At 49.8% G+C, this 23,875-nt stretch overlaps 8 protein-coding genes across 15 annotated transcripts; 2 read left to right on the forward strand and 6 right to left on the reverse strand.

Moving 5' to 3' along the window:
- Positions 1-17: 17 nt before the first annotated feature.
- FOIG_07770 (uncharacterized protein) lies at positions 18-3,352 on the forward strand (the record flags this gene model as incomplete). The annotated part of the gene is made up of 2 exons (XM_031207446.1): positions 18-906; positions 963-3,352. The coding sequence occupies 2 exons, from the start codon at positions 18-20 to the stop codon at positions 3,350-3,352; spliced, it is 3,279 nt and encodes a 1,092-aa protein (XP_031062979.1).
- Positions 3,353-4,521: 1,169 nt separating this feature from the next.
- On the reverse strand, positions 4,522-6,224 carry FOIG_07771 (uncharacterized protein). The gene has a single exon (XM_031207447.1). The coding sequence runs from the start codon at positions 5,904-5,906 to the stop codon at positions 5,496-5,498; it is 411 nt and encodes a 136-aa protein (XP_031062980.1). The 5' UTR covers positions 5,907-6,224; the 3' UTR covers positions 4,522-5,495.
- Positions 6,225-7,271: 1,047 nt separating this feature from the next.
- FOIG_07772 (uncharacterized protein) lies at positions 7,272-8,362 on the reverse strand (the record flags this gene model as incomplete). Its single annotated transcript, XM_031207448.1, has 2 exons — positions 7,272-7,367; positions 8,360-8,362. The coding sequence occupies 2 exons, from the start codon at positions 8,360-8,362 to the stop codon at positions 7,272-7,274; spliced, it is 99 nt and encodes a 32-aa protein (XP_031062981.1).
- Positions 8,363-10,440: 2,078 nt separating this feature from the next.
- On the forward strand, positions 10,441-13,235 carry FOIG_07773 (uncharacterized protein; the record flags this gene model as incomplete). Its single annotated transcript, XM_031207449.1, has 4 exons — positions 10,441-11,406; positions 11,537-11,546; positions 11,602-11,688; positions 11,740-13,235. The coding sequence occupies exons 1-4, from the start codon at positions 10,840-10,842 to the stop codon at positions 13,233-13,235; spliced, it is 2,160 nt and encodes a 719-aa protein (XP_031062982.1). The 5' UTR covers positions 10,441-10,839.
- On the reverse strand, positions 11,743-16,189 carry FOIG_07774 (uncharacterized protein). The gene is made up of 2 exons (XM_031207450.1): positions 15,553-16,189; positions 11,743-15,458 (listed from the first exon to the last, which is right to left on the reverse strand). The coding sequence occupies exons 1-2, from the start codon at positions 15,627-15,629 to the stop codon at positions 14,417-14,419; spliced, it is 1,119 nt and encodes a 372-aa protein (XP_031062983.1). The 5' UTR covers positions 15,630-16,189; the 3' UTR covers positions 11,743-14,416.
- A 5-nt stretch (positions 16,190-16,194) lies between these two features.
- FOIG_07775 (uncharacterized protein) lies at positions 16,195-17,842 on the reverse strand. The gene has a single exon (XM_031207451.1). It carries the CDS (start codon positions 17,290-17,292, stop codon positions 16,876-16,878), a length of 417 nt encoding a protein of 138 aa, XP_031062984.1. The 5' UTR covers positions 17,293-17,842; the 3' UTR covers positions 16,195-16,875.
- A 66-nt stretch (positions 17,843-17,908) lies between these two features.
- Positions 17,909-20,884, reverse strand: FOIG_07776 (uncharacterized protein). 8 transcript variants are annotated; one of them, XM_031207453.1, is made up of 6 exons: positions 20,268-20,884; positions 20,043-20,214; positions 19,298-19,989; positions 18,953-19,242; positions 18,801-18,898; positions 17,909-18,751 (listed from the first exon to the last, which is right to left on the reverse strand). In XM_031207453.1, the coding sequence occupies exons 2-6, from the start codon at positions 20,201-20,203 to the stop codon at positions 18,535-18,537; spliced, it is 1,458 nt and encodes a 485-aa protein (XP_031062986.1). In that variant the 5' UTR covers positions 20,204-20,214; positions 20,268-20,884; the 3' UTR covers positions 17,909-18,534. The 8 variants fall into 8 exon arrangements, with proteins under 8 accessions (XP_031062986.1, XP_031062988.1, XP_031062992.1 ...); XM_031207455.1 differs by having other exon boundaries at positions 17,909-18,898; XM_031207459.1 differs by having other exon boundaries at positions 18,801-19,242.
- Positions 20,885-21,108: 224 nt separating this feature from the next.
- On the reverse strand, positions 21,109-23,779 carry FOIG_07777 (uncharacterized protein). Its single transcript, XM_031207460.1, has one exon. It carries the CDS (start codon positions 23,103-23,105, stop codon positions 21,525-21,527), a length of 1,581 nt encoding a protein of 526 aa, XP_031062993.1. The 5' UTR covers positions 23,106-23,779; the 3' UTR covers positions 21,109-21,524.
- Positions 23,780-23,875: the final 96 nt, after the last annotated feature.

Below are 23,875 nucleotides of genomic sequence, written 5' to 3' on the forward strand. Positions count from 1 at the left end.
ATGATGAGGGTAATGACATGCCACCTGTGCCCCCCTTACCACATATTCCTGAGAGACTTAAAGCACATCTCACACCCAGCGTTTTGGACAAGATAAAAAAGAGAATGCGCTATCAGTCTGATAGATCCGAAAGGACAGACCAAAGTGGTGTGCCGTTCCAGGCACTGGACCAGCACGTGGGCACTTCCACTACACGCAAGTCAAGTGATAGAAAGCGCTGGCCGTCGCTCAAAGCAAACATCTCGGAGCCAATATCTATCATAGGCCCATTTCCGGGGAGTTTGAGCTTTGAAGCCAAAAGCTATGAGGCCCGTGATACATCTTCGAGCCCAATACAAAGTCCCAAATCACCCCAGAGACAGATCGCTGTGGGGGGAAGCACCCTCCGGCCTTTCCACAGAGGGGGTAGAAGTATTGGACTGAGTTGCCAACTTACGAAACCACGCCTTTCGCCTATGGAGTACTGTCGAATGTATCTGATGGAGAAGTACTTATCTGACTACGAGGATCGACCATGTGAACTCCCACCCCCTGACAAACATTGGTTCTGGACGAATTACTACAAGCAATTCCTGGTAATACCACAAATACCAAAAGTAATCCGGCGTGATTTGGAACCCATGGCTTTTGGAGTCAATGTAGAAAGCGCAGCCGCAGATGGATATGCAGCTGAATCTGATGGGGAATCAGTATCAACTGTAAGACCAGAAACTTACGCCAATGGGCCCATGCGTCTATCCCTTCACTTAGGCGGCGAGCCGATTCTTCTACCCACATTCATGGATACCTTGCGTTTCAATATGAGCGATGCTCAGGTCAAAAAGGTCTCAGAGTTGGACAAAGAAGCCGGGGATGGTCGTGGAGGCGCTGATCCTGAAGAAAAAGACATGGTTGTGCCACGTAGAGGTACGTTATCTGCTTTTCTTCCCAAAATCATTTGTAATAACTACTGACGAAACCAGTACTAGCCGGGGGAGAGGTCGAAGATTGGCGGCCTATGAGCGAATATGAACCCGACGAGAACGATGAGATAGCAAGCGCGATCACATCACTTGAAGCTTCTAAGGACAATGATCCGACCGAGGATTCAGACGAGACTACAAAGGGCACGGGGACTGCGGCTCGCTTTACATGCGTCGATGATGCAGTTACGTTTCAAAATCAACAAACACCAAGTTTGCCCGACCCGGGCACCCCCTCTTCTCGTCAGAGTGTCAGGAAGAAGGATCTGATAGGTGACTCAGATCAAGCTGATAGACAAATCCACAACGACTCTGGTAGCTTCAGGCTTTCGAGGCAGTTATCCCGTATATGCAAAGAGGAAATGTCTGTTTTTGATTTTGCCACTCCAAGGCCTAGAGGCAAGACTGTTGGCTGTACTCCCCAGCCGCTGGCAACAACAGACACACGCAGTCCCCTAGCTCGTTTCCCTATCGCAGTTGAACCAACTCATCGATTGACTCCAGGAACACTTACAAAGCGTGTTGTTGGTGATTCTGGCGGTAAACTCCTTTTTGAAGATACCCGACAAGCAAGATTAATTCCAAGTCCTAGTGATAAGTATCACCAAGGGCTTTCTGCGGACTTATGGGAGGCCGACACAGAATCAATTATCTCTGAACTTCAGCCAAGTCCCTTGCATATCAATCGACGGAAACATAGGGCTAACACTGACGAATCTGATCGTAGATGGCCAAGATTGTTTGATAGGGGGTATGCTGGTCCGCCTACCACACTTGAGATGCTTAGGATCAGTGCCCCAACTGAGCGAGACGACTCCTTCGATCCCGAAGTCTTCGGAGATGACGATGATACTCCAACAGAAGGAAATCGTACGCCTCGTGGGCTAGGACACCAGGAGCAGGGCCTCCTGCAGGCAACACCTGCGCCAAGAGGCCTTCAACGTTCGGCTTCCACAATTGTTACCCCAACACAGTCTATGAAAAGGCTTGAACACAAAGCATCTTTCAACCTGGAAGCCATGGCGCAATCAGGCTTTACCCCGGAGCATCGTAGGGAAAGTATTTCCAGGGGTACATTCCCCAGGTCTGGCATGATGCTCAACCTCCAGAGTACTCAGGAACGTCTTAGATGCCCTCCTCAAGAGTCTAATGGGATTCAAATGAGTAAAAGCATAACGGAGAAGACCTCAAAAGTAAGACGCTTGCCTGATTTGCCGGACTCTGGGCGGCATGAACGCGCTTTTGCACCAAAAGAATGGATGAGGGCTATCGCAGCTACACCCCGAAAGTCTAGAACCGTGTCGCGAAACGATGGACGAATTGAGAACCATGGGGAGGCTTCTTCTGGGGCGGATTGGCCAAAGACTTTGTTTCAGCCAAGTGCGACCATGGATGAGGGAGATGTTGAGCGTTCAACATCGGCCACTACGCGAGACTTCTCGCAGCCTCAAAAGCCCCAGAAGCCGCCATCGCGAGCGAGACTTACTCCCAGCAGCACCTACCGTTCATCGAACCAGCAGCTCGATCACTCAACTCGAGCCTCGTCCTTGATACCTCCAGGAAGTGAGGCAGACGTTCCTGATCCAAGAACCCCATCACCCACCGCATCACAAACCACTGCCGTTCCACGAACACCATCCTCCAGCATCAGCAGTATCTTCCGCAAGCGTATACGTTCGGACTACAATCCCCAAGCCACTCCCCGAACTCCGGCTGAGCCCACCTTGGCATGGTCCCCGTTTGCTAACTGCAAACCCGAACCACCTTGTGCGTCGCCGTGGGTCTCGGGTAATGGCGAAGGGAAAAGGGAGAAAGAGAAACGAGCGGCGTACTTTCGAGACAAGGTCGAGCGTGAGTTTCAGAGCAGACAATCGCCAAAGAGATCCAGTCGTAAGGACTCCCTCGAAAGTGCGGCTAATGGGGACTCTGCAGTTCAAAACAACGTCGCTACCGATAATAGAACGAGTAAAGAGAGTCTCATACAATGGAAGCAGTTCCTCGAAGATGCCCCGGAACCGCTATTCTCATCACCTAGGCCGCCTGTACCACCTCTTCCTTCTGAATCTCAGCTAAACCTCGCACTCGATCGACCTCCCAGACAGACACAAACCCCTTCTCGGGCAACCGCGAGGGTTGAAGTGAATCCAGCCGCTACATATCGAGACAAGAAACCCCAGGGATTAACAGTAGAGACACGTAAGCTACGTAAAGCAATGCGTGAGGGGGCACAGACCCCAAGCAGAAACAAAACGATGACGCCCGCCAGCGGAAGCAGCTTCAGGTCTGCATTTCGTTTGGAGGGAAGACGAATGAGCTTTGGACGACCAGCGGCCGACCATGAGTCCCAGGGTAAAGGGCGGGAAACCGAAACTTTTCCAAGATGCAAGTGAATTGGCAAATCTATGTTGGAGGCTCACATCGATGCCTACATATCTACGCTGTTTGCTATTATGTATATTGGGTCCATGGCTGAGACGGGGAGGTATCTGTCAAGATGCATGACTGATTCGACTAGATTTGTATGTAGTTAAGATCCCGGGGCCTTGCACAAAGCCCCTTGAAGGTACAAGACAAGAGTATAGCCTCTAGCATCTGATCTCATTGTATTTGCCAAATAGAAGGATTCGGTCCTATTCTACCAGCCCGCCAGCCAGCCCCGATAAGGCAGGAAAAGAGGCAGTTCCAATTCTCGCTGACGTTTAGATACAATCTCATTATTGAGTCTAATCTTAAAAGACCTTAGATTTCAATAGATCTTGTCCAATAATGAGATATTAGATTAGGTATCCTATGTAATATTATTAGTACTTTGAATCAACAACCGTCCCAGTGAACGCCATAGCTTCAACTCTAGACTCTTGTTCCCAGCCAACCTTAATATGAGACACTTTATGACTTTGAGACAGACAGATGTAGCAATGGACCATTCAGAAGGGAACTTTTGTGTAGGTAGTCAAGGTTTGCCGAGATGCATGAGACAGATGGGTTACTCGCTTTGCCGCAGAGAATGCTGCGAGATAGAGGGTCTGTGATATCATGAGTTTGAATCGCCACGACGCTGATGAGCACATTTCTGCGTATGTATTTCATTATTCTCCTGCATTATCAAAGTTCTCGAGTCGTACCCTGCATGAATCACATTTGGTGCTGCAGAATAATAAACGCACGCTAAGGTAACTAGGTACATAGTAGAGGCCTCATCCATGTTGACCAACAGCCTCTAAGCCCCCAGGATCGAAAAGGCAAGGACAAGCAGAGTTGAGGACACGCACGCTTGTGCAGCCACACCAGGGGACGACGTTCGCTTCATCACGGCATAACAGACATGGCAAGGGAGGCTTCTGGAGCATGTCCAATCAGTCTGTTGATCCAGGCTACGGGTTACCGAATCTTGATAGTTAGCTTGATGATCGTCCCGTGACGACGCACGAGACCGCGATAGTCCGCGATAGTACGGATAGCAGGGACTCGAATCGACTGGCACGCAGCGAATCACCTGCAGACCGCAACTGTCAACTTGAGATGCTACTTGAGATTGAGCCAGTCAATTGGCTTGGGTCGACAATTTTGGTTATTCACGAGATTGCATATGCTGTGCTGTATTGTGCTGGTGACCAAGTGCCGAGCGAGTCAAGAAGCCGAACTCCGGGAGGCACAGTAAGCATGCCAAGTGTTTGATATGTCTGAATGAGAGCCATTGAATCGTGAGGGAGTCGATCTTGGCCAATATCTGTATTATCAAACGTAAATAATCAGACCAGAAATCTTTGCGATGATGTAGTTGAGTGGGATAGCGCTACGCTGCCGATGGTAGGGTGGTATTTTCCCATTGCAGTCCACGTTGCTCATCTTGATTATGGTGTCGTCTTGTGATGAAGACTAGAGGCTATCCACACAGAGCAGAGGGTCGACACACCGCTCCCCACGATCCCCCACTTGACTGGCATCCGCCCGTCACCTCACCCACAGTCCACAGTCAGTCACCCCCCAGTCCGTGAGTGAGTCTGGGGTACGGGTATTGCATGTATTGGTATAGGAAAGACAGCATGCACTCGTATCTACGCAGTCCAAAGGTCTAGGTCTCGGTTTTCGGCTAACCCCCGAGGCACCACGTTTTTGATCACTCCCTTGGACTTTCTTTTAGGATAGCCAATGTCGTATCGTCAACGTTTTTGACTCATGGGGTAATGACAGCATGCTCCGGAAAGAGCCCTCATACTTGACCAAGAATGGTAGATGAAACAAATAGCCTGATTCAGTAGAAGCTGTACTGTACTGTGGTGTAATTAAACTGCATCGAGCCGGTCTCTGAAGCCACGCTTCGAGAAGACGTCTAAACGCCTGACACATCAGAGTTTTGTCGGGTTCTAATGGAATTGGACTATTTGCTCCGGTCGCAATCAGTAGGGCTGGACGAAAGGAAACGCCGTCCACGTCCACGACTCCACGTCCGCTAACGCAACGATCGGCCAGACTTAGACATGTGCTTTCCAATATGAGGCAGACACATTCCAGGATCTCGCCTCCTGAATACTAGTCATGGAGTATCATGGACTCTCCACACCAAAGCTTTGCGAATATCAGACCAAGCGCGAGCCAGCCCAGCTCAGGGATGCAAACCGTGGTTGGCGCATTGAAAATCATAGTCCGTGCATGCCCTGATCTTGTCTGTTGTGTTAATCCCGAACAACGTATGGCCTTGTTCGTTTCTGTCGGGCTGGAGTATTCAGCCTGACCCCAGTTTTCACTTGCTTGAAATGCAGATTGAGTCAGAAGGCTGGCTGGCTGGCTTACACCATCCATGCCTGCCTGAAGAAACAACCGGTGACACCCAAGACTGAGAAACAGGCAAAGGTTGTTATCCATCGTATCATGAATCGTCGAATCTTCCTCACATGGCCAGCACCGGAGGCCCTCCGAGTTCATAGCTCCCACTGAAGCCATGCCCAGAGTTGCTCCATGGTTTCCACAACCACATTCTTCACACCCTGTGTTCGGTCGAGTAATGGCCCAGTTCACCGCATATCTGGACTTCGATTCGTGAAGATCTGTGCCGGCCCGATAACGGGAGATCTGCTAACGACTAGGTGACCTGAACCTCCTTCTAGGGGGATTCTATTCGTACGGGCACAGCATAGGGCAGTCTCCATGTTGGCTTAAATCCGTGACAAAAAGCGTGCCAAAATGGCACAGGCCACTTGGTCCGGTCCAGTGGACTTCAAGCGCCAAACGAAATGTGTCAGTTGATGATGGCTGCGCTTTTGGTGGAGTAATTTAGAGGACGAGCATAATCTTGCGCTCAGGCAGACCCGCCTCCAGCTCCAGATGTTCTAGCCTACTTGACCCGTGCGCTTGCTGGCGAGCTGAGCTCTTTGGTCCTGGAAATAAAACCCCCCCAGTCCAGCTCAGGTGGTGGTCTGTTAGTGAGCCCAACAGGGTTGAAAGTCACTGGTGTTTGGGTATTTCAGGTGGTCAATGTGGGATCGCCAGGGTCCTCTCACGATGGATTCGCCTAGGTCGGGCAGATACTGCACGACAGTACAGTAGTACGAGCAGTACCTGGACTACACTAAGCTAGACACGATACAACTTCATGTATGTCAAAGCTGCAGGTGCTCATGCTTCTCCATGAGGAAAAAAAAAACATTTCCGGCCTGGTCGCAGTCGTCAGCAAAGATGCCAGGGACTCTTCGTTGAGAGTGATGTTCTATCCGCCGTGACTAGCTTACAGAGCACATCAAACTGTAAAGTCAGGAAGTCATTGGCCGATTGTGACGAGCCAAATATAAGTCCCTTATTTTAGAACCAACAACTGGTGTCGGCGATGACGTCTTTAATCTTCCAGATGCGCATGTTTCTCCTGACTCCTACCGATATGGTTGGTTCCATTCATCTGCCCAACCTTCAGCCTAGGGAAAAAACGGGACTCCATTAACGGACCGCGCGTGGGCCGGCGCACCGTCGAACTCAATTGTCGGGCAATATTTAATGGCAACTGGTTCACATACCAGGAGCAGGGGCGGTGTGAGATGCAGCTGAGAAGCGGAATGCTCGGTTTGAAGCGATAGACTATTCATAGATGCCACCGAACGCTGAATTGGAGTTGACCTCTTGAAGTTCAATTGCACGTCCAATGAGAGGTTGATCTATTATGATATAAAACAACTTGAAGTACCTCGAAGTACCGCTGTGTGTCAGCAACCCACTCAAGGCTTTCATGGGAGCTTTTAGCTCCAGACCAGCTAAACCTGAAGAGGAATGACGACGACATCCTTGGCCTCAAGGTCGTTGGATATTGCTCTCTATCAGCTAACTGCCAACATCAGTATGTGATCTCAAGAGAGCATCAGCTTGATTGATGCGGAGACCGTGGGCGACCACCAATGTGTAATGCTTGGCCATCTCCTATATAGTTAGTACATAGTATCAGCTTGGTGGAATTAGCTGAGACATGTTGCGCGTAGTGATTAAAATTAGCGATGAAACCGTTGTGGCTTCCAAGTCTTGCCAAATGGTAGATGAGCATGCCCCCGAGCTGACCAGGGGTTACTGTTTTGGGGAATCCGAATGATGCTGACTACACATATCTGAGATACTCTTCAAAGAAAGAGCAGACCAGTTTATGTGCGTTTCGCAAGAGAGAGGTTCCGGATTTCGAATGGTAAAGACCAATTCCAAAATCTTCTGTCAAAGTAATACTTCGGGTGTGCAATCAACTTCAGTAGCCAAAGACTACATAGCTGTGCATAGTAAAAAAGAGCCTGTGATGCTGCATTTCTGTAAAGCAACGACAGCCAAAATATCTAACCACAACACCACTTCTAAGGTTCAGTATGGACACACTGGGTGAGGATGTGCTTGAGAGCCAAGGTTCATGAGCTCCATGTCAACATAAGAACCAAGGGTCGCGCTCTTGGCTGTGTCCCCCGCAATGCGAGCAGAAAAAGCAAACATAAACAATGAACATTGTGTTATGAGTGGTAGATGGCCCCAATAGAGTTCAAATTTTCTGGCTCTCATCGCCTGGCAGTCGATAATCATGGAAACTGCGTCCTATTCGGGGTTAAATCTTGCGAGCTGACGTGGGGGTAGACCGGCGGGCCGGCATCTTAGCGAAGTTGTCAAAGCCTCGAGTCTCTCGAGCCCAGGGTTCTGAATCGCTTTGAAGAGTTGAATACGTATCGTGATCAACCAACGAGTGGGCCATCCGTGATGGCCGAGTTAGGACAACTCGTCGAAATGGCAGACAAATTTAGTCGTAATGATCGACCAACCTAGACAGGCATTGTCTCAGAGAGAAAGTATGCCTTGATCACCTGAGGGTCCGTGAGGAGGCGGTTGGCTGCGGAGGATGCGAGCTGGTCTTACCCCTACCCGTTCGGCTACAGGGCACGTACCATGTTGGAGAGTCAATTGGTGAAGAAGTAAGAAGAGGGTTGAGTTGATATTGAAACTAGAGTTTTCGCGTGGCTGGGAGGCTACTGGTGAACTCATGTCCAGGGAGGCTATGAACTGCTTCGAGTTTTCGAAGCAGCCGAGCAATTAACGCAACTTCTCTTGTCTAGAGCTTCAGAGCTCCAACAGTTGTGGACTGACCTGGGCCGTCGATTTCCAGTCCCCAGAAGCAATGCACATATGCGCTAGCAATACATTGCAGTAGTGCGATGCAGATGGAAGAGGTTACAAGGTAATAGCGACATGGGAATACCATGTCAGTCAGCTTGGTCTTGATGGAAAAGGGGTGATTGAGGTTTATCAGGTGCGGACGTACCATTCAGAGTAGTGCCTCCGCCAGGCAGAAAAGGACAGCAGTAGTTGATGCTAGTGATAAACGGACGAGTTAGAAGTGGCCGCTATGGATGTTTCTGCATATATTCTGCAGGAGGGAGAATGATGGTGCAGCGCATAGTGGGCTGACGGTCTAGATCTCTCCAGCCAACATGAGGCTTTCTGTTGGAAAAGCCATCAAAGAGAGACAGGCATGATGCTGGTTGGTGTAGCAAAAATATAGGGGATTTGATAAAAAGTCCAGATTTTGGTTGAAGAAGCTTTTAATGTGAGTTGAAAGGATAAGGTACGGATACTAAGGAAAATCATTCGGAGTGGGATGTCAGTTGGGCTGGAAGGACGGAGTAGCGTACCTGCCTAGGCCGGGCCTACTCGATCAGATTGTACACTTTCTGTCATCGGCCTTCGTGGAGGAAGGTGCCTTCTCAGATGGGCAGTAAAGGCTGATCTGCATCGTGACTGACCTCTTTGAGGAATGAAATTTGAGACAGATGCCGATATAGTGCAGAAGCGCCTTTCCTATTCCATTCATCCGCTGTCAACACCATTGTCTTTATCCAACCGACTCGCATTTTCCGTCACCACAACCTCTTTGTTGAGAATCCTACAATACCTTGCCCGCTGACTGAATTTTCTTCACTTGATGCCCAAAGTCGATCATGGTGCACAGCCGAATAGTCTTGTAATCCCAATTGCGGCCTCAACAGTCAACACAGCCTGACTGAGCGATTCAAGCGAACTATACCATTACCATGATCATTACGCAAAGCAGCATCGGTTGGTTGCGCGATAAAGTGAGAAAAAACACTAGCAACGAATACCGCCTAACGGGAATTTACAAACACAGGGGACTTGAAGTGATATCATGCTACAGCAGCGTTGCAACGTCGCCCGTTGCAGACTTGGATTTTCTTTACTCCAAAGTTGGTTGATACTTTGTCGTGTGACTTTCAAAGACAGATCAACGTTGTCGAACCATACATAGACGTTACTCCACTTGTCGCATACAATACGGGCATAGACACGACTCGTTACCATTGATTGGCCTCTGAAATGGAGGAGAGATATCAAGCTGATCGAGATGTCTGCTTCATCGAGGCCCTTCCCCGTAATTCTAGGCACGGCACGTTCTACCTCGCCATGATCTTGCTCTCGTATCCCAGACATTTGCTAACATTTATAGCACGACATTGTATGCACCACCTTAACCAAACCTGAGTCCTGAGCAGTCCAGACGGGAAATGTCCCACTTAGGCTGGGCTGCTTTGGCTGGTTTGCGTACCCTGAAGTATCTCTGGCAGGGCCCTGAAGACGCTAAATCTATGGAGGGTGGATATCTAAATACGCCATGTCCATGTCCCCCATCAAGGCTTTGGTGGAGACATCCGCCAAGGCTTAGAGTATCCTTCACGTCTCATTCATCATGGTCGTCCTAAGCTACTGAACTAGCCGACCTAGCCCCCAGCAGCTGGCCCTGGCATGACAGGGTCTGTAGGAGACCATCGATGGCATCGTCGAGCGGCCTGAAAGGATCCCTGGCGGGACCGAACGGCACATGGGTGTTGAAGGTTATGTACCAAGTGTACCAAAGCCCCTGTGGGCTCTCTCACCTTGACCATGAGGCCAACCTCATTACTAGGCTATGATAACTGTGGGGAGATGGAGTCGACAGACTGCAGAAGGGTTCCAGTGCTGAATCTCAAAACTCCTCCATACCTTGACTCCCAAATAACACCTCTCCACCCACATACTGTAGCCCCTCCATTCTCCTCACCTTTCCCTCCCTTTCATCTTGCGATTTTCGAACCGTCGCCTGTTCTGGGCGACTAAGGAGCTTCGATCAACCGTTGGTGTGTTGGCGTCGATAGCTAGTCCAGTCTAACGTCCACCGCCACCACCCTCTAGTCTCCACAGCTTCATGCTGAGTCGTCACGTCCAGCTTCCATAGACTGTGCTGTGCCTATACATACCGTACCATATTTGATCGGGCTACCTAGTTGTCTATCTAAGTCTTTACCGCCGGCTCTGGGACAGTCGGCACAAAACGTCTTTCTCCCAACTCTTGTCCGGGGCATGTTCATCCTCTTAGATGGCTATCGAAAGTTCATTTGCATTTTCGCAGTCTGAACGAAACCTGGCTTGGTGCGACAACCATAGCATATCCTCCGAAGGCCGAAACAACATGATGCCACCATCACCTTTACCAATGGACTCTTTGTGGATGTCTTCAGCAGCAGCAGCAAATCAACTACAGCCCGGCCAGATTTCACCGTTGAGCGCAGGATTGGACAATTCTTCTGCCCCGACGATGGTACATTCAGCTTCCTCGTCCTGCGCCGATTCTTGGAGTACGGACTATGTCGACCGAGACGATGTTGAAATGGACAATAATTGGGAGCAAGGCTCGGACGATATTCTTACCATTCCGAAGCTGGAGCCGGTTGAAGATGATCTTAACATGGACGATCTTAAAGCCGCCCCCCTGGCGCCAGCCTCAATGGACTCCGCCAAGATAGATCCGAAACCGAAACGACCACGAGGAAGACCAAGGAAACACCCATTGACCACGGCAGTGAGCGCAAGTAAAGTGACCAAGGGTCGATCAAAGACTGGTTGCATTACCTGCCGAAAGCGCAAGAAGAAATGTGATGAAGCGGTAAGTGATTTCACGAAGGCGTTAGACCTGTCACAGAACAAGGGGGAATATCATGTCAAGTAGTATTCTCCCTGCCATGTCTGGTGCTTTGTAGTTCTTGAGCTGTGGACAGAAGGCTAATATAAAGTAGAAACCTCGATGTACGACCCGAATCATTCACCTGAGATATGCAAGATTCTAATCATTTGTTTCTAGGCATGAATTGCGAGAAGAACGCTGTGGTATGCGAGGGCTACCACGAAAAACAGATATGGAAGAGCGGCAAAGAAAAGGCCGAAGAGGGTACGTTTCCTTTGATGAAATACCGACACATCCTTCTAATTATCGCACCAGAACGTTTACGCCAGGAGGCCCTTCCAATCATTACTATGCAACCAATCTTCCATGGTGTCGAGACTGTCGAGGATAAGGTCTTTTGGAAACATTATATTACCCATCTGAGCAATGTCTTAACAGTTGAAGGAGAGGCCAGAAATGCCTTCAAAGACATCATCCTTCACCTCGCCAATGAACACCAGGGCCTCATGCACTCTATTCTGGCAGTCAGCAGCAAGCACATCGACTGGGATACACCGTATGGTGCCAAGTTATTGGCCGACCATCCTCAGTCCAACCGGGAGGCGTTGCAACAACGCGCCGACTATCACCACGACGAGTCCATGAAGCGACTGTACGAGGATATGGGACGGCCATTGGACAAAGACGATCCCGAGTACAAGACCATTCTCTCTGCAAGATATGGACAAATGCTTTGCTTGCTTCTTCAGACGAGAGCCGATGGAAACCCTCGAGGTGAACATCGTGTGCACCTTCAAGCTTACCAGACTCTGATTCAACACTCACCCCCTGAGGACCCTGCTTTATATACTTTCATTACCGAGTTCTTCCAGTACCACATCTTTGCCGATGACTTATTCTGGCACCCTGAGAATATGACAGCCAGACTGTCGTCTGAAGATTGGGAGCCTGTAGCACCGATACAGCCTCCCCGTTTGATAGGTGTTGGGGATGGCCTCTTCCAGTATCTATCTCAGATCACGACTATTCGAAACACGATCCGAGCCAACATTTCTGCTGGTGTTGACCCAGTGGTGGACTACACCAGCTTGTACCAGGCTGCTGAGATTGACGCGGCCATTCGCGAGTGGACACCAAACTGGCCATGGGGTGACAGCCGTGACCGAGTCGGACTGCTCTACAAGCAGATGATGTGGGTGTATCTTTTCCGGACGATCTACCCACCTTCAGTCTCCTCGATGCGCCGTTCGACGTTCAGCACCTTGCCCATCTCGGCCTCAACTACTGTTGCTCCTCCGCCACCACCACCCAGACGAGCTTCGATGATGGCCACAGTATCAAGGGGCAACGGTGCCACTGGGGCTACTGATGTTCACATGGCCAGTAGCTGTCCAACATCTCGCAACCCTTCGAGGACAAATTCCATGCATGAACAAGACTCATCAACATGCCAAGAGAGGGCATCTTCACCCCCACCTTCCAGAAGGCCAGCATATCACGACCGACGAATCACGCTCGCCGTCGAAGAGTCTCTCACTATTTTGGAGTCATTCAAGCCTTCTGACCCCTCCCAGACCCTGCTACTTATCCCCTGTCTAGTTATTGGCACTGCTTGCTTTGAGCCAGCCCAGCAGGAACGCATACGCACTGCAGTAAGAGCTGTTCGCGGATATACAGGCCTACGGAACTGCGAGCGTGTCATGGAACTCCTAGAAAAGGTTTGGGCTTGCATGGATCAGGGTGACTGGGTGTCTGTATGGGACTGGCAAGGCGTTGTTCGACGAATGCGTCTTGATTTCTCCTGCGCATGAACTTATCCGACAGCATGCGAATAATCATTCGTCATATTCAAATTTGCGTCACCATATATACCACAACACTGGAGTTCTCCAGATCGTTACCACATGGTACAGCTTTTCATTTATGCATATAATGTTTACAGAGCCAAGTTTATGACAGTATACCAGTCTGTTATTGTTGTTGCTTTTCTTCCTGCAGCTCCGAGGTCTCTGAGAATTCATTAGCGCCCGAAATGGCAGCTTGCGCATATATCTGAGACGGGAGCTGGAAAAAGGTGAGGTCTGGTGTTTCAGCACCCAAGCCTAGATCATCATCTTATCAATTCATCACCGAGGCATTACGACGCAAGAAGTCACATGGGTTCTGTATCGTTCACAGTTTGGTTTCCTTTTCCCTCAAGTGTGCCTTCATGTAGGCCCATGGTTGTTTCATTGAACGCTTTGGATGGCATTTGTCTGAGAGGAGCGTTGCGATTAGCCCGCTCCAAGACTAGGTTCACCTATTTGATGGGACTGGCGTTTATCTCTGGCCAGATGCACTTACAGAACGAGCGATGGTTTTGAGGTAGAGAGTGATGAAAGCCATGGCCGACGCCATTCTTTCCCGCTATTTTAGTTTCATGATATCTGCCAAATGAAGTGCACGGAGCATGGTCACACAATTTGAGGCGAATAGATAGCGGCGTCATATTTAGAGACCAGGTACAACGGGCATGCTGATAATACAGCATGCTTTGGCTTTGACCACAATAACATGAAGCAACGTGCCAGGATCTAAATTGACCTCGGCAACGTTGGAAGACCATTCAATGTCCAATCAAACCCCGATTGCATCGTGACATATTCGCAAAAGAAACAAAATACTCTGTACACAGGTACTAAAGTCAATGGCTGAAAAGGACGTGTTTGTACAGCATAAACGGCCTTTATTACAAACTGCCCTGAGCTCATCTCAAGATGGGGGCCCCAACGAAATATCAACATGTAAACATAAACTGGCGGAACAGCAATGCGTACGCATATAATCTAAACAACATAGAAACTCCTTCTGAGGACGAGCACAGCATGAGAAATATGACCATATCTCTCAAGTTCGCCGTGCCTGGCAGCGTCCTTCAATCCAGCTCTGGAGTCATCCCCACCCTTGCAGATGAAGGCTCAGCTGGGATATCTCTTTTGATATAATAGCCTCTCTAATCATCACGCTTCTCGCCTTCAAAGTAGAACTTGCCCAAAGGCTCGTCACCCCGTCCAGGTCCTACAAGACCCGAAGCAGGCGCCCTTGTCTCACCTCTGTCCAACCTCTGGACAATACGCTCTGCCGCCTCCTGAGCAGCAGCAGTTTGTGATTGAGGTTGCGACGCAGAGACAGGGCCTCGGAAGGTTGTGTCAACAAAAGAGTCGTTCTCTGGTGCTTGGCCTGGATTCGGATCAGTCGCGACACCGTCCATCATGCGAGCGTCCCGGCGCTCCTGGAGGGCAGACACACTCACAGGCGTGTCACCGCCCATATGAGTGTCACGCTCCCGCCGGGCGTCGCTCAGGCCCGAATTGGTTCTTTCAAGACCCCAAGCTTGGGGAGCCGTTCGACGATGATAAATGGGCCCAGATACGGTACTGCCCGCACCCTCACCAAACCCAACGAGAGAGGCAGAGCCGTCATCGCTCATGCGATCGTCATAACCAGCCACAGAACGAGCATTGGCACCATCGAGGTCCTCATCCATAGCGTCGGGATAGCCACCCATGCTTGCGACTGACTCGGCTTCACGGTAGTTGGTATCGGTGCTAAACATGTCTTCATCGTGTTCGCCAGCAGTTGTGCGCGTATCATCGCCATCGCCAACATGGCTCTCAGTTGCGCTGGCCGTTCCGACAGTACTCATCTTGGTCACGGCGACAGGCTGGCCATTGCTATCGAAATATGCAGGTGTCAGGTGCTGTGTAGCAGGGTAGTTGGGCGGAAACCCAGTTGTAGAGGTTGGCGTGGTCTGAGGCGAGGGAGATGATGCTCCTTGGGCGTTCGCTTGAGGAGGTGCCCGGAGGGTTGAAACTCGCTCGAGACCAGCGAGTCGGGAAATTCGGTCGGCACGTTCAGCCTCGAGGCTTTGGGTGGAAGGGTTATGTTGGTGTCCGCGACTGAGAGGACCCTGTGGGAAGTGGCCGCGATGACCATCTTTGATCGCAGTGGTAGATAGGGCGGAAAGCGAGGTAGTGGTGCTCGTAGGAGTGCCTCTGAGACGGACAACGATGTCAGCGAACAAGTTTTAAGGGAAGCAGAGACATCGCATCAAACGATAGGCAATGTTAGGAGCAAGGAAGAACACACGGCATCTCAGAGGGGGTCTCTGGTCTGGAGGTGGGAGGTGGGAGGTTGATGAAGGTCGGGGGCTGCGTCTGCGCCATGATGACGGTAGATCGTTTCGGTAGTGAGAGGATGTCTGATTGAAAGGCAAAGGGTATTGTCTTTACTCAAGAGCTTCGAGTCGGGATGGTCGTAGAAGTAGACGTAGATGCGATGATATGAGGCGACGTCAGGTATCGAGGGTTTCGCCGTCAACGGCGGCTCAGGAAGATGGGCGCCTGTTGATGTCAGGCGGAGAATACGCTGAGGACTATCGCGTGACACTATCGCCGGTGATGACTTGATTCTGCTCGAATATCGGCGATTGTTGTAAGAAAGAGAAAAGGACGTGGGAAATTGAGTGTGGGAAAAAGTGTATTATCGCCAGTTCAGCTTCGCTCTGTTGGTTGGGCTGGGCAGGAGGAATGAATGCAAGACATGCATTGCGACTTCCCACCTCCAGTTAGCACAGCTTAAGGCACGGTGCGCCGTGAACCTGCTGAAAACCCCCTACAGCATAGGTACAACAGGCGCTGGAACCGTGCGATTGGAGAGCTGTACTCAGAGGAATGAGGGGGAGGGGTCAAGTGATTGGGCGGACAAAGGGTGGGTTATGACGTCGATTATAGATGCCGTGATTGGCCAGGGAGCATCGGTATCTTCGAATCGGGAACTATGAGATGCCAATTCTCTGGCTCCAGGACCCTCGATGATACCTAAAATCAATGAATACGGTAAATCCTAACATTGAACAGATATTCGTGGCTTATTTCTCAACCTATGAGGATATATATGCTCGCCCTACAATCACGTTTATGCAGATAGGTCATGGCTTTTGAGACCATGCCCCAGCTAACGAACGGTTGGCTCTAAAACGAATAAGGGACGGGGAGCTGAGGTTTCATTCCGGCGACAGCAGATCAAAATGTCCAGAAATTGTTCTTTTTACTTTGACCCAATTACTTATATCGACAGTATTACTCCAATGCAATGCTCTTCCAGATCCAAGTGCGATCCAGATACTTTTTCTCCCATAACCTTCTTCATTCCTTTCGCAATCTCCCATCTTTTTTTTTTTCTTCTTCGAAACAAATGAGGCTTATCTGAGCGCCACAAACATACGCGTCCATCTACCAAATTACAGGCCAGAGAAAAATCGTCAATCCCCGTTGCCATTGATATTCCGTATAGCGCCACAATCATGTGAAATAAAATGAACAAACCCCGTTCAACCAAAAACGCTTGCCGAGAAGAACCATTGCAGAAGCTGAAATGTGCAATGATCTCTAAGGAGGATGGCAGGTACTCTCATAGCAGAGCCATTCCGAGAGATGTGATGCCGAGTACCAACGACAGAACAACAACACCAGGAGTCATGGGCGAGGGAGAACCGGCGTTGATATCAGGGACCGTGGTCTTGGGAGCAGGAGGGTCCCAGGTAATCGTAGGTCCATCAGCCGTGGTTTGAGAAGCAGCCGACTTCTCCTTGGTAGCAGACTTGGTATCGGACTTGTCGGTCTTTGACTCCTTCTTGTCATCCTTGCCCGTAGCAGTTGCAGAAGCCTCCTCTGTCGCGTCCGCTGTCTTGGAGTCGTCGGCAGTCGCGGAGGCCTTGTCGTCGGTAGCCTTGGCCTTTTCGACGGCAGTGGTAGACTGCTCGTCCTTGGCGGCGATGACACCGGTGAGGAGGATGGCGATGGGGAGGACGTGCTTGGTGAAACGCATGATGTCGAGTTATTAAGTGTTGTATGATTCGAAGTGTTGAAGATGGATTGTTGAGTCGATCAGTGGAGGAATAGGGGATATGCCAAGACAACGATCGAATATAGTAGGAGTGGTATAGATTCCAACTGTCAGAGAAGACAAGCGAGAGACTGTAGACTGAGTTGGCCAATAACGAAAGTGAATAGCACCCAAGAAGGAATTAGTTAGAAGGTAAGGATGCAAAAGAAGAGGCAGAAGCAGAAGCAGGTGGAAATGGAGACATGGAAGAAAACAGGGGAACATGGGAAGAGTCGGTAGTCTCTGTTAAGCCTCCGTTTTTCGACGCTAGAGCGTGACTTGGGCACCTAAATTTGGAAACTAGGGTCCGCTAGTGCCAATGGACGTCCACTGTGATCCTGGGGTACATCGCATTATTCCACTGAGGATGTCTCAGAGGATCGATCAATGACCAGTGGCGAGTCTGTTGGTATTTGGGCTGTTTATTTACTCTTGCCCGGTAACGTTACTGGAGTCTGATGACATGTGCTGCTCAGTCTGCCCTGATATCGACGCAAACCAGCACTTACACGCGGGACAGTACACTTGAAAGTTATTCAATACAATGATACTGAATGGTCAAGACCTACAGCCTAGTATAATGCTCTTGAGTGTCTTCAACTGTTGACAATATTTCAGGCGACATTCTTCAACACAGCCCAGACCTCGTATTCAATATGCACGCATTGGCCCCATTATTACACGACACCACTCTACTTGATGGATTATGGCAACCATTCAACAGCTGACGTACACAGCCCCAACAGCAACATTTGACGTGCTGGCAATTCCTTTAACCAAAATATTCTGCGTACAGCTGAGCTGAAAGTGGCCAAAGTACAATACCATAACATGTGATTCGATGATACGCCATGAATACCAAATGTAACTGGCCAATAAATTGCTTTCTAAACCATGTGAAACTCCCCAGCAACGAACGATGCAGCTCATCAAGCCACTAATAACGGACATTAGCGCCATTTAGTCCCGGTACTTCTCCTCGGTGTTACCTGAGGCTCTGCTCTGAACCGTCAATCATCTCTACCTACAGTAGGTATTTCATGTTTAAACCCTCATTTCTGTCTCTTATCCTCAATAATCAACAGCCGTTCTCATTATGTATATCCCTTTCATGCAATATCCTCCATTACCTTGATTTCGTCCCTCATAACCCTAAGTTCTCATTATCCTCTTATCAGATCCCCTTTAGATGGTATATCTATAACGTGGACTCTCGTCTCCAAGTTCAGCCAACTCATCTTCTCCCATTCCTCGAAACTTGTCGTCCATAAGACCTGCCTGTCGTCGTTCATTCTCTCGTCGGTACCACCACCACATAAATCCATAAATGACGGTGCCGAGAGCAACCATGCTGAGCGTTACAGCGTGCCCACGGATATATCGAGGCTTGTCTGAAGCAGGACTGGTCAAGATTAGCTGAATTCACGACAACAGTCAATAACAGGACTTACTAGATGAATGCAGACATAATGCCTGCCGCATTACCCCAAGTCAACTGCATTCCCGTACCGGTAGTACGCTTTCCATAGCGCGGCGAGTTTGTGGGCAACTAAACAACTCAGTCAGCTCACTATAATTTGCCATCGAGACTATCTCAACTTACCCAAGCCAGTGGCAAGCCCACAACAACGTACAAGCCTCCAGCTACGAGGAAGCAGCCAAAGTAGTGGACGCCAGAAGACACATCAGCCAGCAGGACTGCATATCCAACAACGCTGATGACTCCAAAGATTACGCAGAAAAGTCCACGCTGTTGAAGCTTATCTGACAGGAATGCAGTCGACATGTACGCCGCTGCACCGAGGAAGTAGCAAGGCACGGTAAGGAGTTGTGTCTCTGCAACCGTCCAATCACCGAGATCTCTAATGATAGTCGGGAGGAAGGTTGAAAACCCTGCGGATATCAATTAGTGGGCTGCGTGCTGAGGTCGAGGGATATCGAAACTCACCATACAACATAGTGTCGACGCCAAACTGCGCAACACAAAACGCCCAAACCTTCCAGTCCTTAAAGGCGCACATCATGTCCTTCTTGCTAAACTCACGACTGGAAGCCGTGTTTCCGTACTCACGGGCATGTCTCAACCGCATAAGGGCTCTTTCGTTCTCGTCGAGGAAGTAGGCCGTCTCCGCATCATTAGGCAGAGCGAAGTATGTGACCACACCAAGCAGGAAACTGGGAATTCCTTCAATGATCATGATCCATCGCCAACCGCTCATACCATGGAGGCCATCCATATGTCCAATGCCATATGCCAGCAGACCGCCAAGAGCTCCAGCGACTGCCGCGCTGACGAACAGATAACCCACGCGAAGGGCGAGTTCTCTTTTGGTGTAGAAGAAAGTGAGGTACACCGTCAAGCCAGGAAACAGACCTGCTTCAACGGCACCAAGAAGTAGACGACAAGCAATCAAAGCACCATATGAGTTGACGAGGCCGGTGAGGGTGGCGATGATTCCCCATGCAGCAGCGATGAATGCGATCCATCGACGAGGGGTGAAGAGCTTAAGGACAAGGTTGGATGGAACCTCGAAGAGCAAGTATGTGACGAATAGGATGGACACGGCAACCTGGAACTGGCTCGACGAGAGGTTCAGATCCTCTTCAAGTCCGTAAAGTCGGGCATTACCAATGTTGACTCTATTCGTTCCGAATTAGTCATAGGGACTCGGTGAGTGAGTTGCGTAACTTACCTGTCTAGGAAACTGAAGAGGTACAGCACCATTACAAGAGGAATGATGTAGAAGTCCAGCTTCGCAACAAGTCTCTTCTCATCAGCAGCTGAGTTGGTGTCACACTCATCGCTAAGACTGTGACGCCTGGGCGTACTATCTTGGCCGTCTTTCGAAGCCATACTAATTATCTCTGGAGGAGTCATGAGTAACAGTCTTTAGTAAGGATTTTCAAGAAGAACTCACAGTCAAAGCAGAGTCCTCCCAGTCCCTTCGCTTTATAGCAGGAAAATACGAATCCCTGCTCAATGCAACCAAGCAAAGGAAGCAGATATCCTCAGATGATAGCGAGAATGGGGAAAAATACCTCCCACTCACGACAATCTTTTAAAAGATTAGGCCTATGCTTGGCGATTCTTGGCGCATGAGAACATGTAAAGTGGAGGATAAAGCAAAAGATAGACAGAAAGACAACGGAAGAAATAGAAAAGGCAGAAGGACCAGAAGAAGAATATAGTACGACACTATTCAGAATTTTTTTCGTAATAGCTCCGCTTTCAGATCAGGTCATCCGAAACTTCTCCGGTTGTACAAGAGTGAATTAAGCCGAGTAGTCGCTTCTTAATTCCCTCGTGAGGTAGTAATATTATAGAATAAAGATAGGATGTGACTTTGGGTGTTTCGATAATTGATAGGAAGAGTGGGTTCGACCTTTTTTTTGTTCGAGAACTCAAGTTGTGGCGACTTTGGTCAATATGAGGTCGTGATGATCAGAGAAAAAAGCTTAGGATAGAGTCAATGATGATGATGCCTATAAAATTATGCTTGATGATCGAATTCCTCGTTAGATACCGTTGCTTGGCTGAAGTATTTGTCTTGCACATGTTCTCTTCTGGATGCACGACATCAAGTGGCGTCACCGATAACGGACATTATCTGCAGACTGAGTCGATCTATCGAACGGATAAATCCATTAGAGTTGAGTTTCTTGAACCTTAATCAATCAGCGGGAATAACGTCACGTTAAGAGCAGTGCCGAATACGTTACAACGTTGGACCTCAAACAAATAGAAGTCAAAATCTGCCTCACCTCCACTGGACAGAGAGTGGTTGAAGTTCGAGATCTGAAAACATAGATCTATTCACACAGTAACTAACATCTTCAGGCTGTCAGATTTTAATTCTTTTTATTGCATCCACGTATCTAATCCACCTCAACACCTCAAATCATCCACAACTCTGTTGAACCCAAAATGGTAGCAATGGAAGATATACAAGTCATGCAATGGGAGACATCATCTCCCGCTCTTGTTCGCTTTACCGGTGTGATCTCGTCATACGCAAGGAAAAAAAGTAAGGGTTTACAATATGTACAGTATCTGACATTAATTATTTCCCCTCCCTCTAGCTACAAGGGGGAGTCTCATCGAATCTTGAAGTTTTCCTCATCCATCCATTCCATTACCAGTGGCCACTGTACTGGTCATCTGGCAACCTCATCGTTTACCTGTAGGGTTGTGCGGGCATCTCGTAAACGTTCTCAGGAGGTGCTGTTCCACGAGCGCTTGAAACCTGGTTGCCATCGATCTCGGCAGCATCGTTTTGATGCCACTTGGTAGCAGCGCTGTCACTGGCCAGCTCAGCTGTATTGGCAGGGCTATACATCTCAGCAGCGTTGTGGTTGGGAGAGCCGCCCACAGGGTGTGCGTAGTTGTTCTCGGGAGTAGTAGCTGAATAGGCCTGGTCGCTACCAGCAGTGCGGGAGTAGTTGGTCTCGGGGCTAACGGGCATGTAGCTGCGACCGAACTGCTGGGGCTTGGCGAAACCGGCACGTCCATCGCCAAGAGCAGTACCACGGTAGCCCTCAGACTTGGTGGTGTTGCGACTGGGAGCCAGAGTAGAGGCGGCGGCGGTTGATTGGGACATGTGGGGGCTGGTACCGGCAGCAGCAGCAGCGCCGCCACCACCACGGCCACCAACAGGAACCTCGGAGGCGCCAAAGACATCGTCATACTCGGCCTTGTTCTTAGCATTGCGGCGCTTGCGAAGACAGAACCAAAGGAGACCAGCAATGATGGCAAGGCCAGCAACACCAACACCAGCACCAATTCCAGCCTTGGCACCTGTAGAGAGGCCTCCATCGTTGCTGTTGCTGCTGCTGTTGTTATCAGAGCTGGCACCGCCAGTACCGGAAGGACCATACTCTCCAGAAGGAGCAACAGTCGCTGTGCGGACAACACCAGTGGTCACTCTAGTAGATGTAACAACAAGGGTGCTGGTGACAGTGACGGTGGTACTAGCACCTGCCTGCTCGGTCTCGGTGATGGTCTTGGTAATCTTGGTCTGGCTGCTGACGGTGGAAATAACGGTTCGGGAAATAGTGTTGAAGACAGTGGTATCGGAGTCGCCGCCGCCGTCCGTCACAGTAACGGTAGTGGTGGTCGTGGCACGCTTGTGAAGACCTCGTCGGAAGGCTCGGAGACCGTAGTGTTCACCTTCGATTTGAGCGTTGAAGTGAGGAGGAGCACTGGTGGTAGTAGTATAGGTAGGCAAAGCAGGAGCAACGAGTTCAACACCGCCGATGGTTCGAGGAGCCAAATCAAGGGCACGCTTCTCGTTAGCCCACTTTGTCGAGGTAACGTAGGTCGTAGTCGTTGCGGTCTCAGCGTCGCTGCTAGTAACAGTCTTGGTATCGAACGCAGTCGACGTAACGACGACAGTGGATGTAATTGTCTTCATGACAGTAGTCTGACGGCTCACGGTCTTGGCATTGGCATCAGTGACAGTCACCGTCTTGGTAACGGTGACATCCTCAGCTGTGGTTGAGCCTCCATCAGAAGATCCATCAGTAGTAGATCCGTCAGCGGTGCTAGAATCGTCGGTAGGTTGGGCGGCGGTAGTAGGTTCTGCTGCAGTAGTGGCAGCAGAGTCGTCGCTCGTGGGATCGGCTTCAGCAGTACTCGCGGGAGAGGAATCGGTTGAGGGAGCGGCAGCAGAGTCGGAGTTGGTATTTTGACGAGCAACGAGTTGAGTGGCCTCGGCTCCGAGGAGCATACCCAGAAGCAAGAATCGTCGAAGCTGCATCTTGAACGGTCGGTGTTGTCGTCAATTCAACCAAGCTGTCGATATGAGGTGCTGGGTGACGGCGGGTAAGGAGACGGAGTACCCAGGAGGGTTCGGCACAAGGAAAGACAAATCCAATGAGGAAAAGCAGCGACCGTCTCAGATAAAAAGAGGTCTCTAGTGTCTCGTGTCTGATAGGGGAGAGGGCGCAAGCGGTCGTCAAGTCGAGCAAAATGTCGCTGGATTGTCTCGGCTTGTGCGATGTGGATAAGGAGTACGAAAGGCACGCGCGGCAGCAAACAGCGAATGCGCGTAAAGCAAAGGACAAAAAAGGAAAAAGAATTGAGGAAGAAGAAAAAAGGGAGACAGTAACGAGTGTTAGAAAACAGTAGGAGCAGGACCAAGCAGTATTCTAGTGAATAACTACTCGACTCGTATTGTGTTAGTTTGGGTGAGACGAGAAGGAAAACGAAGGATGAAAGAAGAGGCGTAGTAGCAGTGCGTGCCAGTTGCTGGTGCAAATACTACAGTGAGTGAGTGAATGACCAAAACGAGAGACGGGGGACCCAGGCTCGTGATGAAGGGGACTGGGAATGAATGGCGCGGGAAGAGCGGATTTGCGCGACGCCGGCCACACTAAAAATTTGCTTGCTGCAGCGAGCGAGGTGCGTGTACGGGGAACGGGCTCTTAAGTGTAGAGGGTACTTAGTGGCGAAGTACTGAATCCTTGCACTTTTGACAGCGAACTCCATGCATTGATGACTGTTGATTGGGGGAGACACGATTTCAGT

Source organism: Fusarium odoratissimum (assembly GCF_000260195.1).
Source record: "Fusarium odoratissimum NRRL 54006 unplaced genomic scaffold supercont1.11, whole genome shotgun sequence".
Taxonomy (NCBI): domain Eukaryota; kingdom Fungi; phylum Ascomycota; class Sordariomycetes; order Hypocreales; family Nectriaceae; genus Fusarium; species Fusarium odoratissimum.

Bases quoted from the DNA above. Each gene is read 5' to 3' on its own strand.
- FOIG_07777 (XM_031207460.1), bottom strand. From the start codon at position 23,105: ATGCAGCTTCGACGATTCTTGCTTCTGGGTATGCTCCTCGGAGCCGAG.
- FOIG_07771 (XM_031207447.1), bottom strand. From the start codon at position 5,906: ATGGCTTCAGTGGGAGCTATGAACTCGGAGGGCCTCCGGTGCTGGCCA.
- FOIG_07774 (XM_031207450.1), bottom strand. From the start codon at position 15,629: ATGGCGCAGACGCAGCCCCCGACCTTCATCAACCTCCCACCTCCCACC. The intron at 15,459-15,552 runs GTGTGTTCTTCC...TGTCCGTCTCAG, and splicing joins GAGACCCCCTCTGAGATGCC to AGGCACTCCTACGAGCACCA.
- FOIG_07776 (XM_031207452.1), bottom strand. From the start codon at position 20,227: ATGACTCCTCCAGAGATAATTAGTATGGCTTCGAAAGACGGCCAAGAT. The intron at 19,990-20,042 runs GTAAGTTACGCA...CGGAACGAATAG, and splicing joins CTCTTCAGTTTCCTAGACAG to AGTCAACATTGGTAATGCCC. The intron at 19,243-19,297 runs GTGAGTTTCGAT...TGATATCCGCAG, and splicing joins CGTCGACACTATGTTGTATG to GGTTTTCAACCTTCCTCCCG.
- FOIG_07775 (XM_031207451.1), bottom strand. From the start codon at position 17,292: ATGCGTTTCACCAAGCACGTCCTCCCCATCGCCATCCTCCTCACCGGT.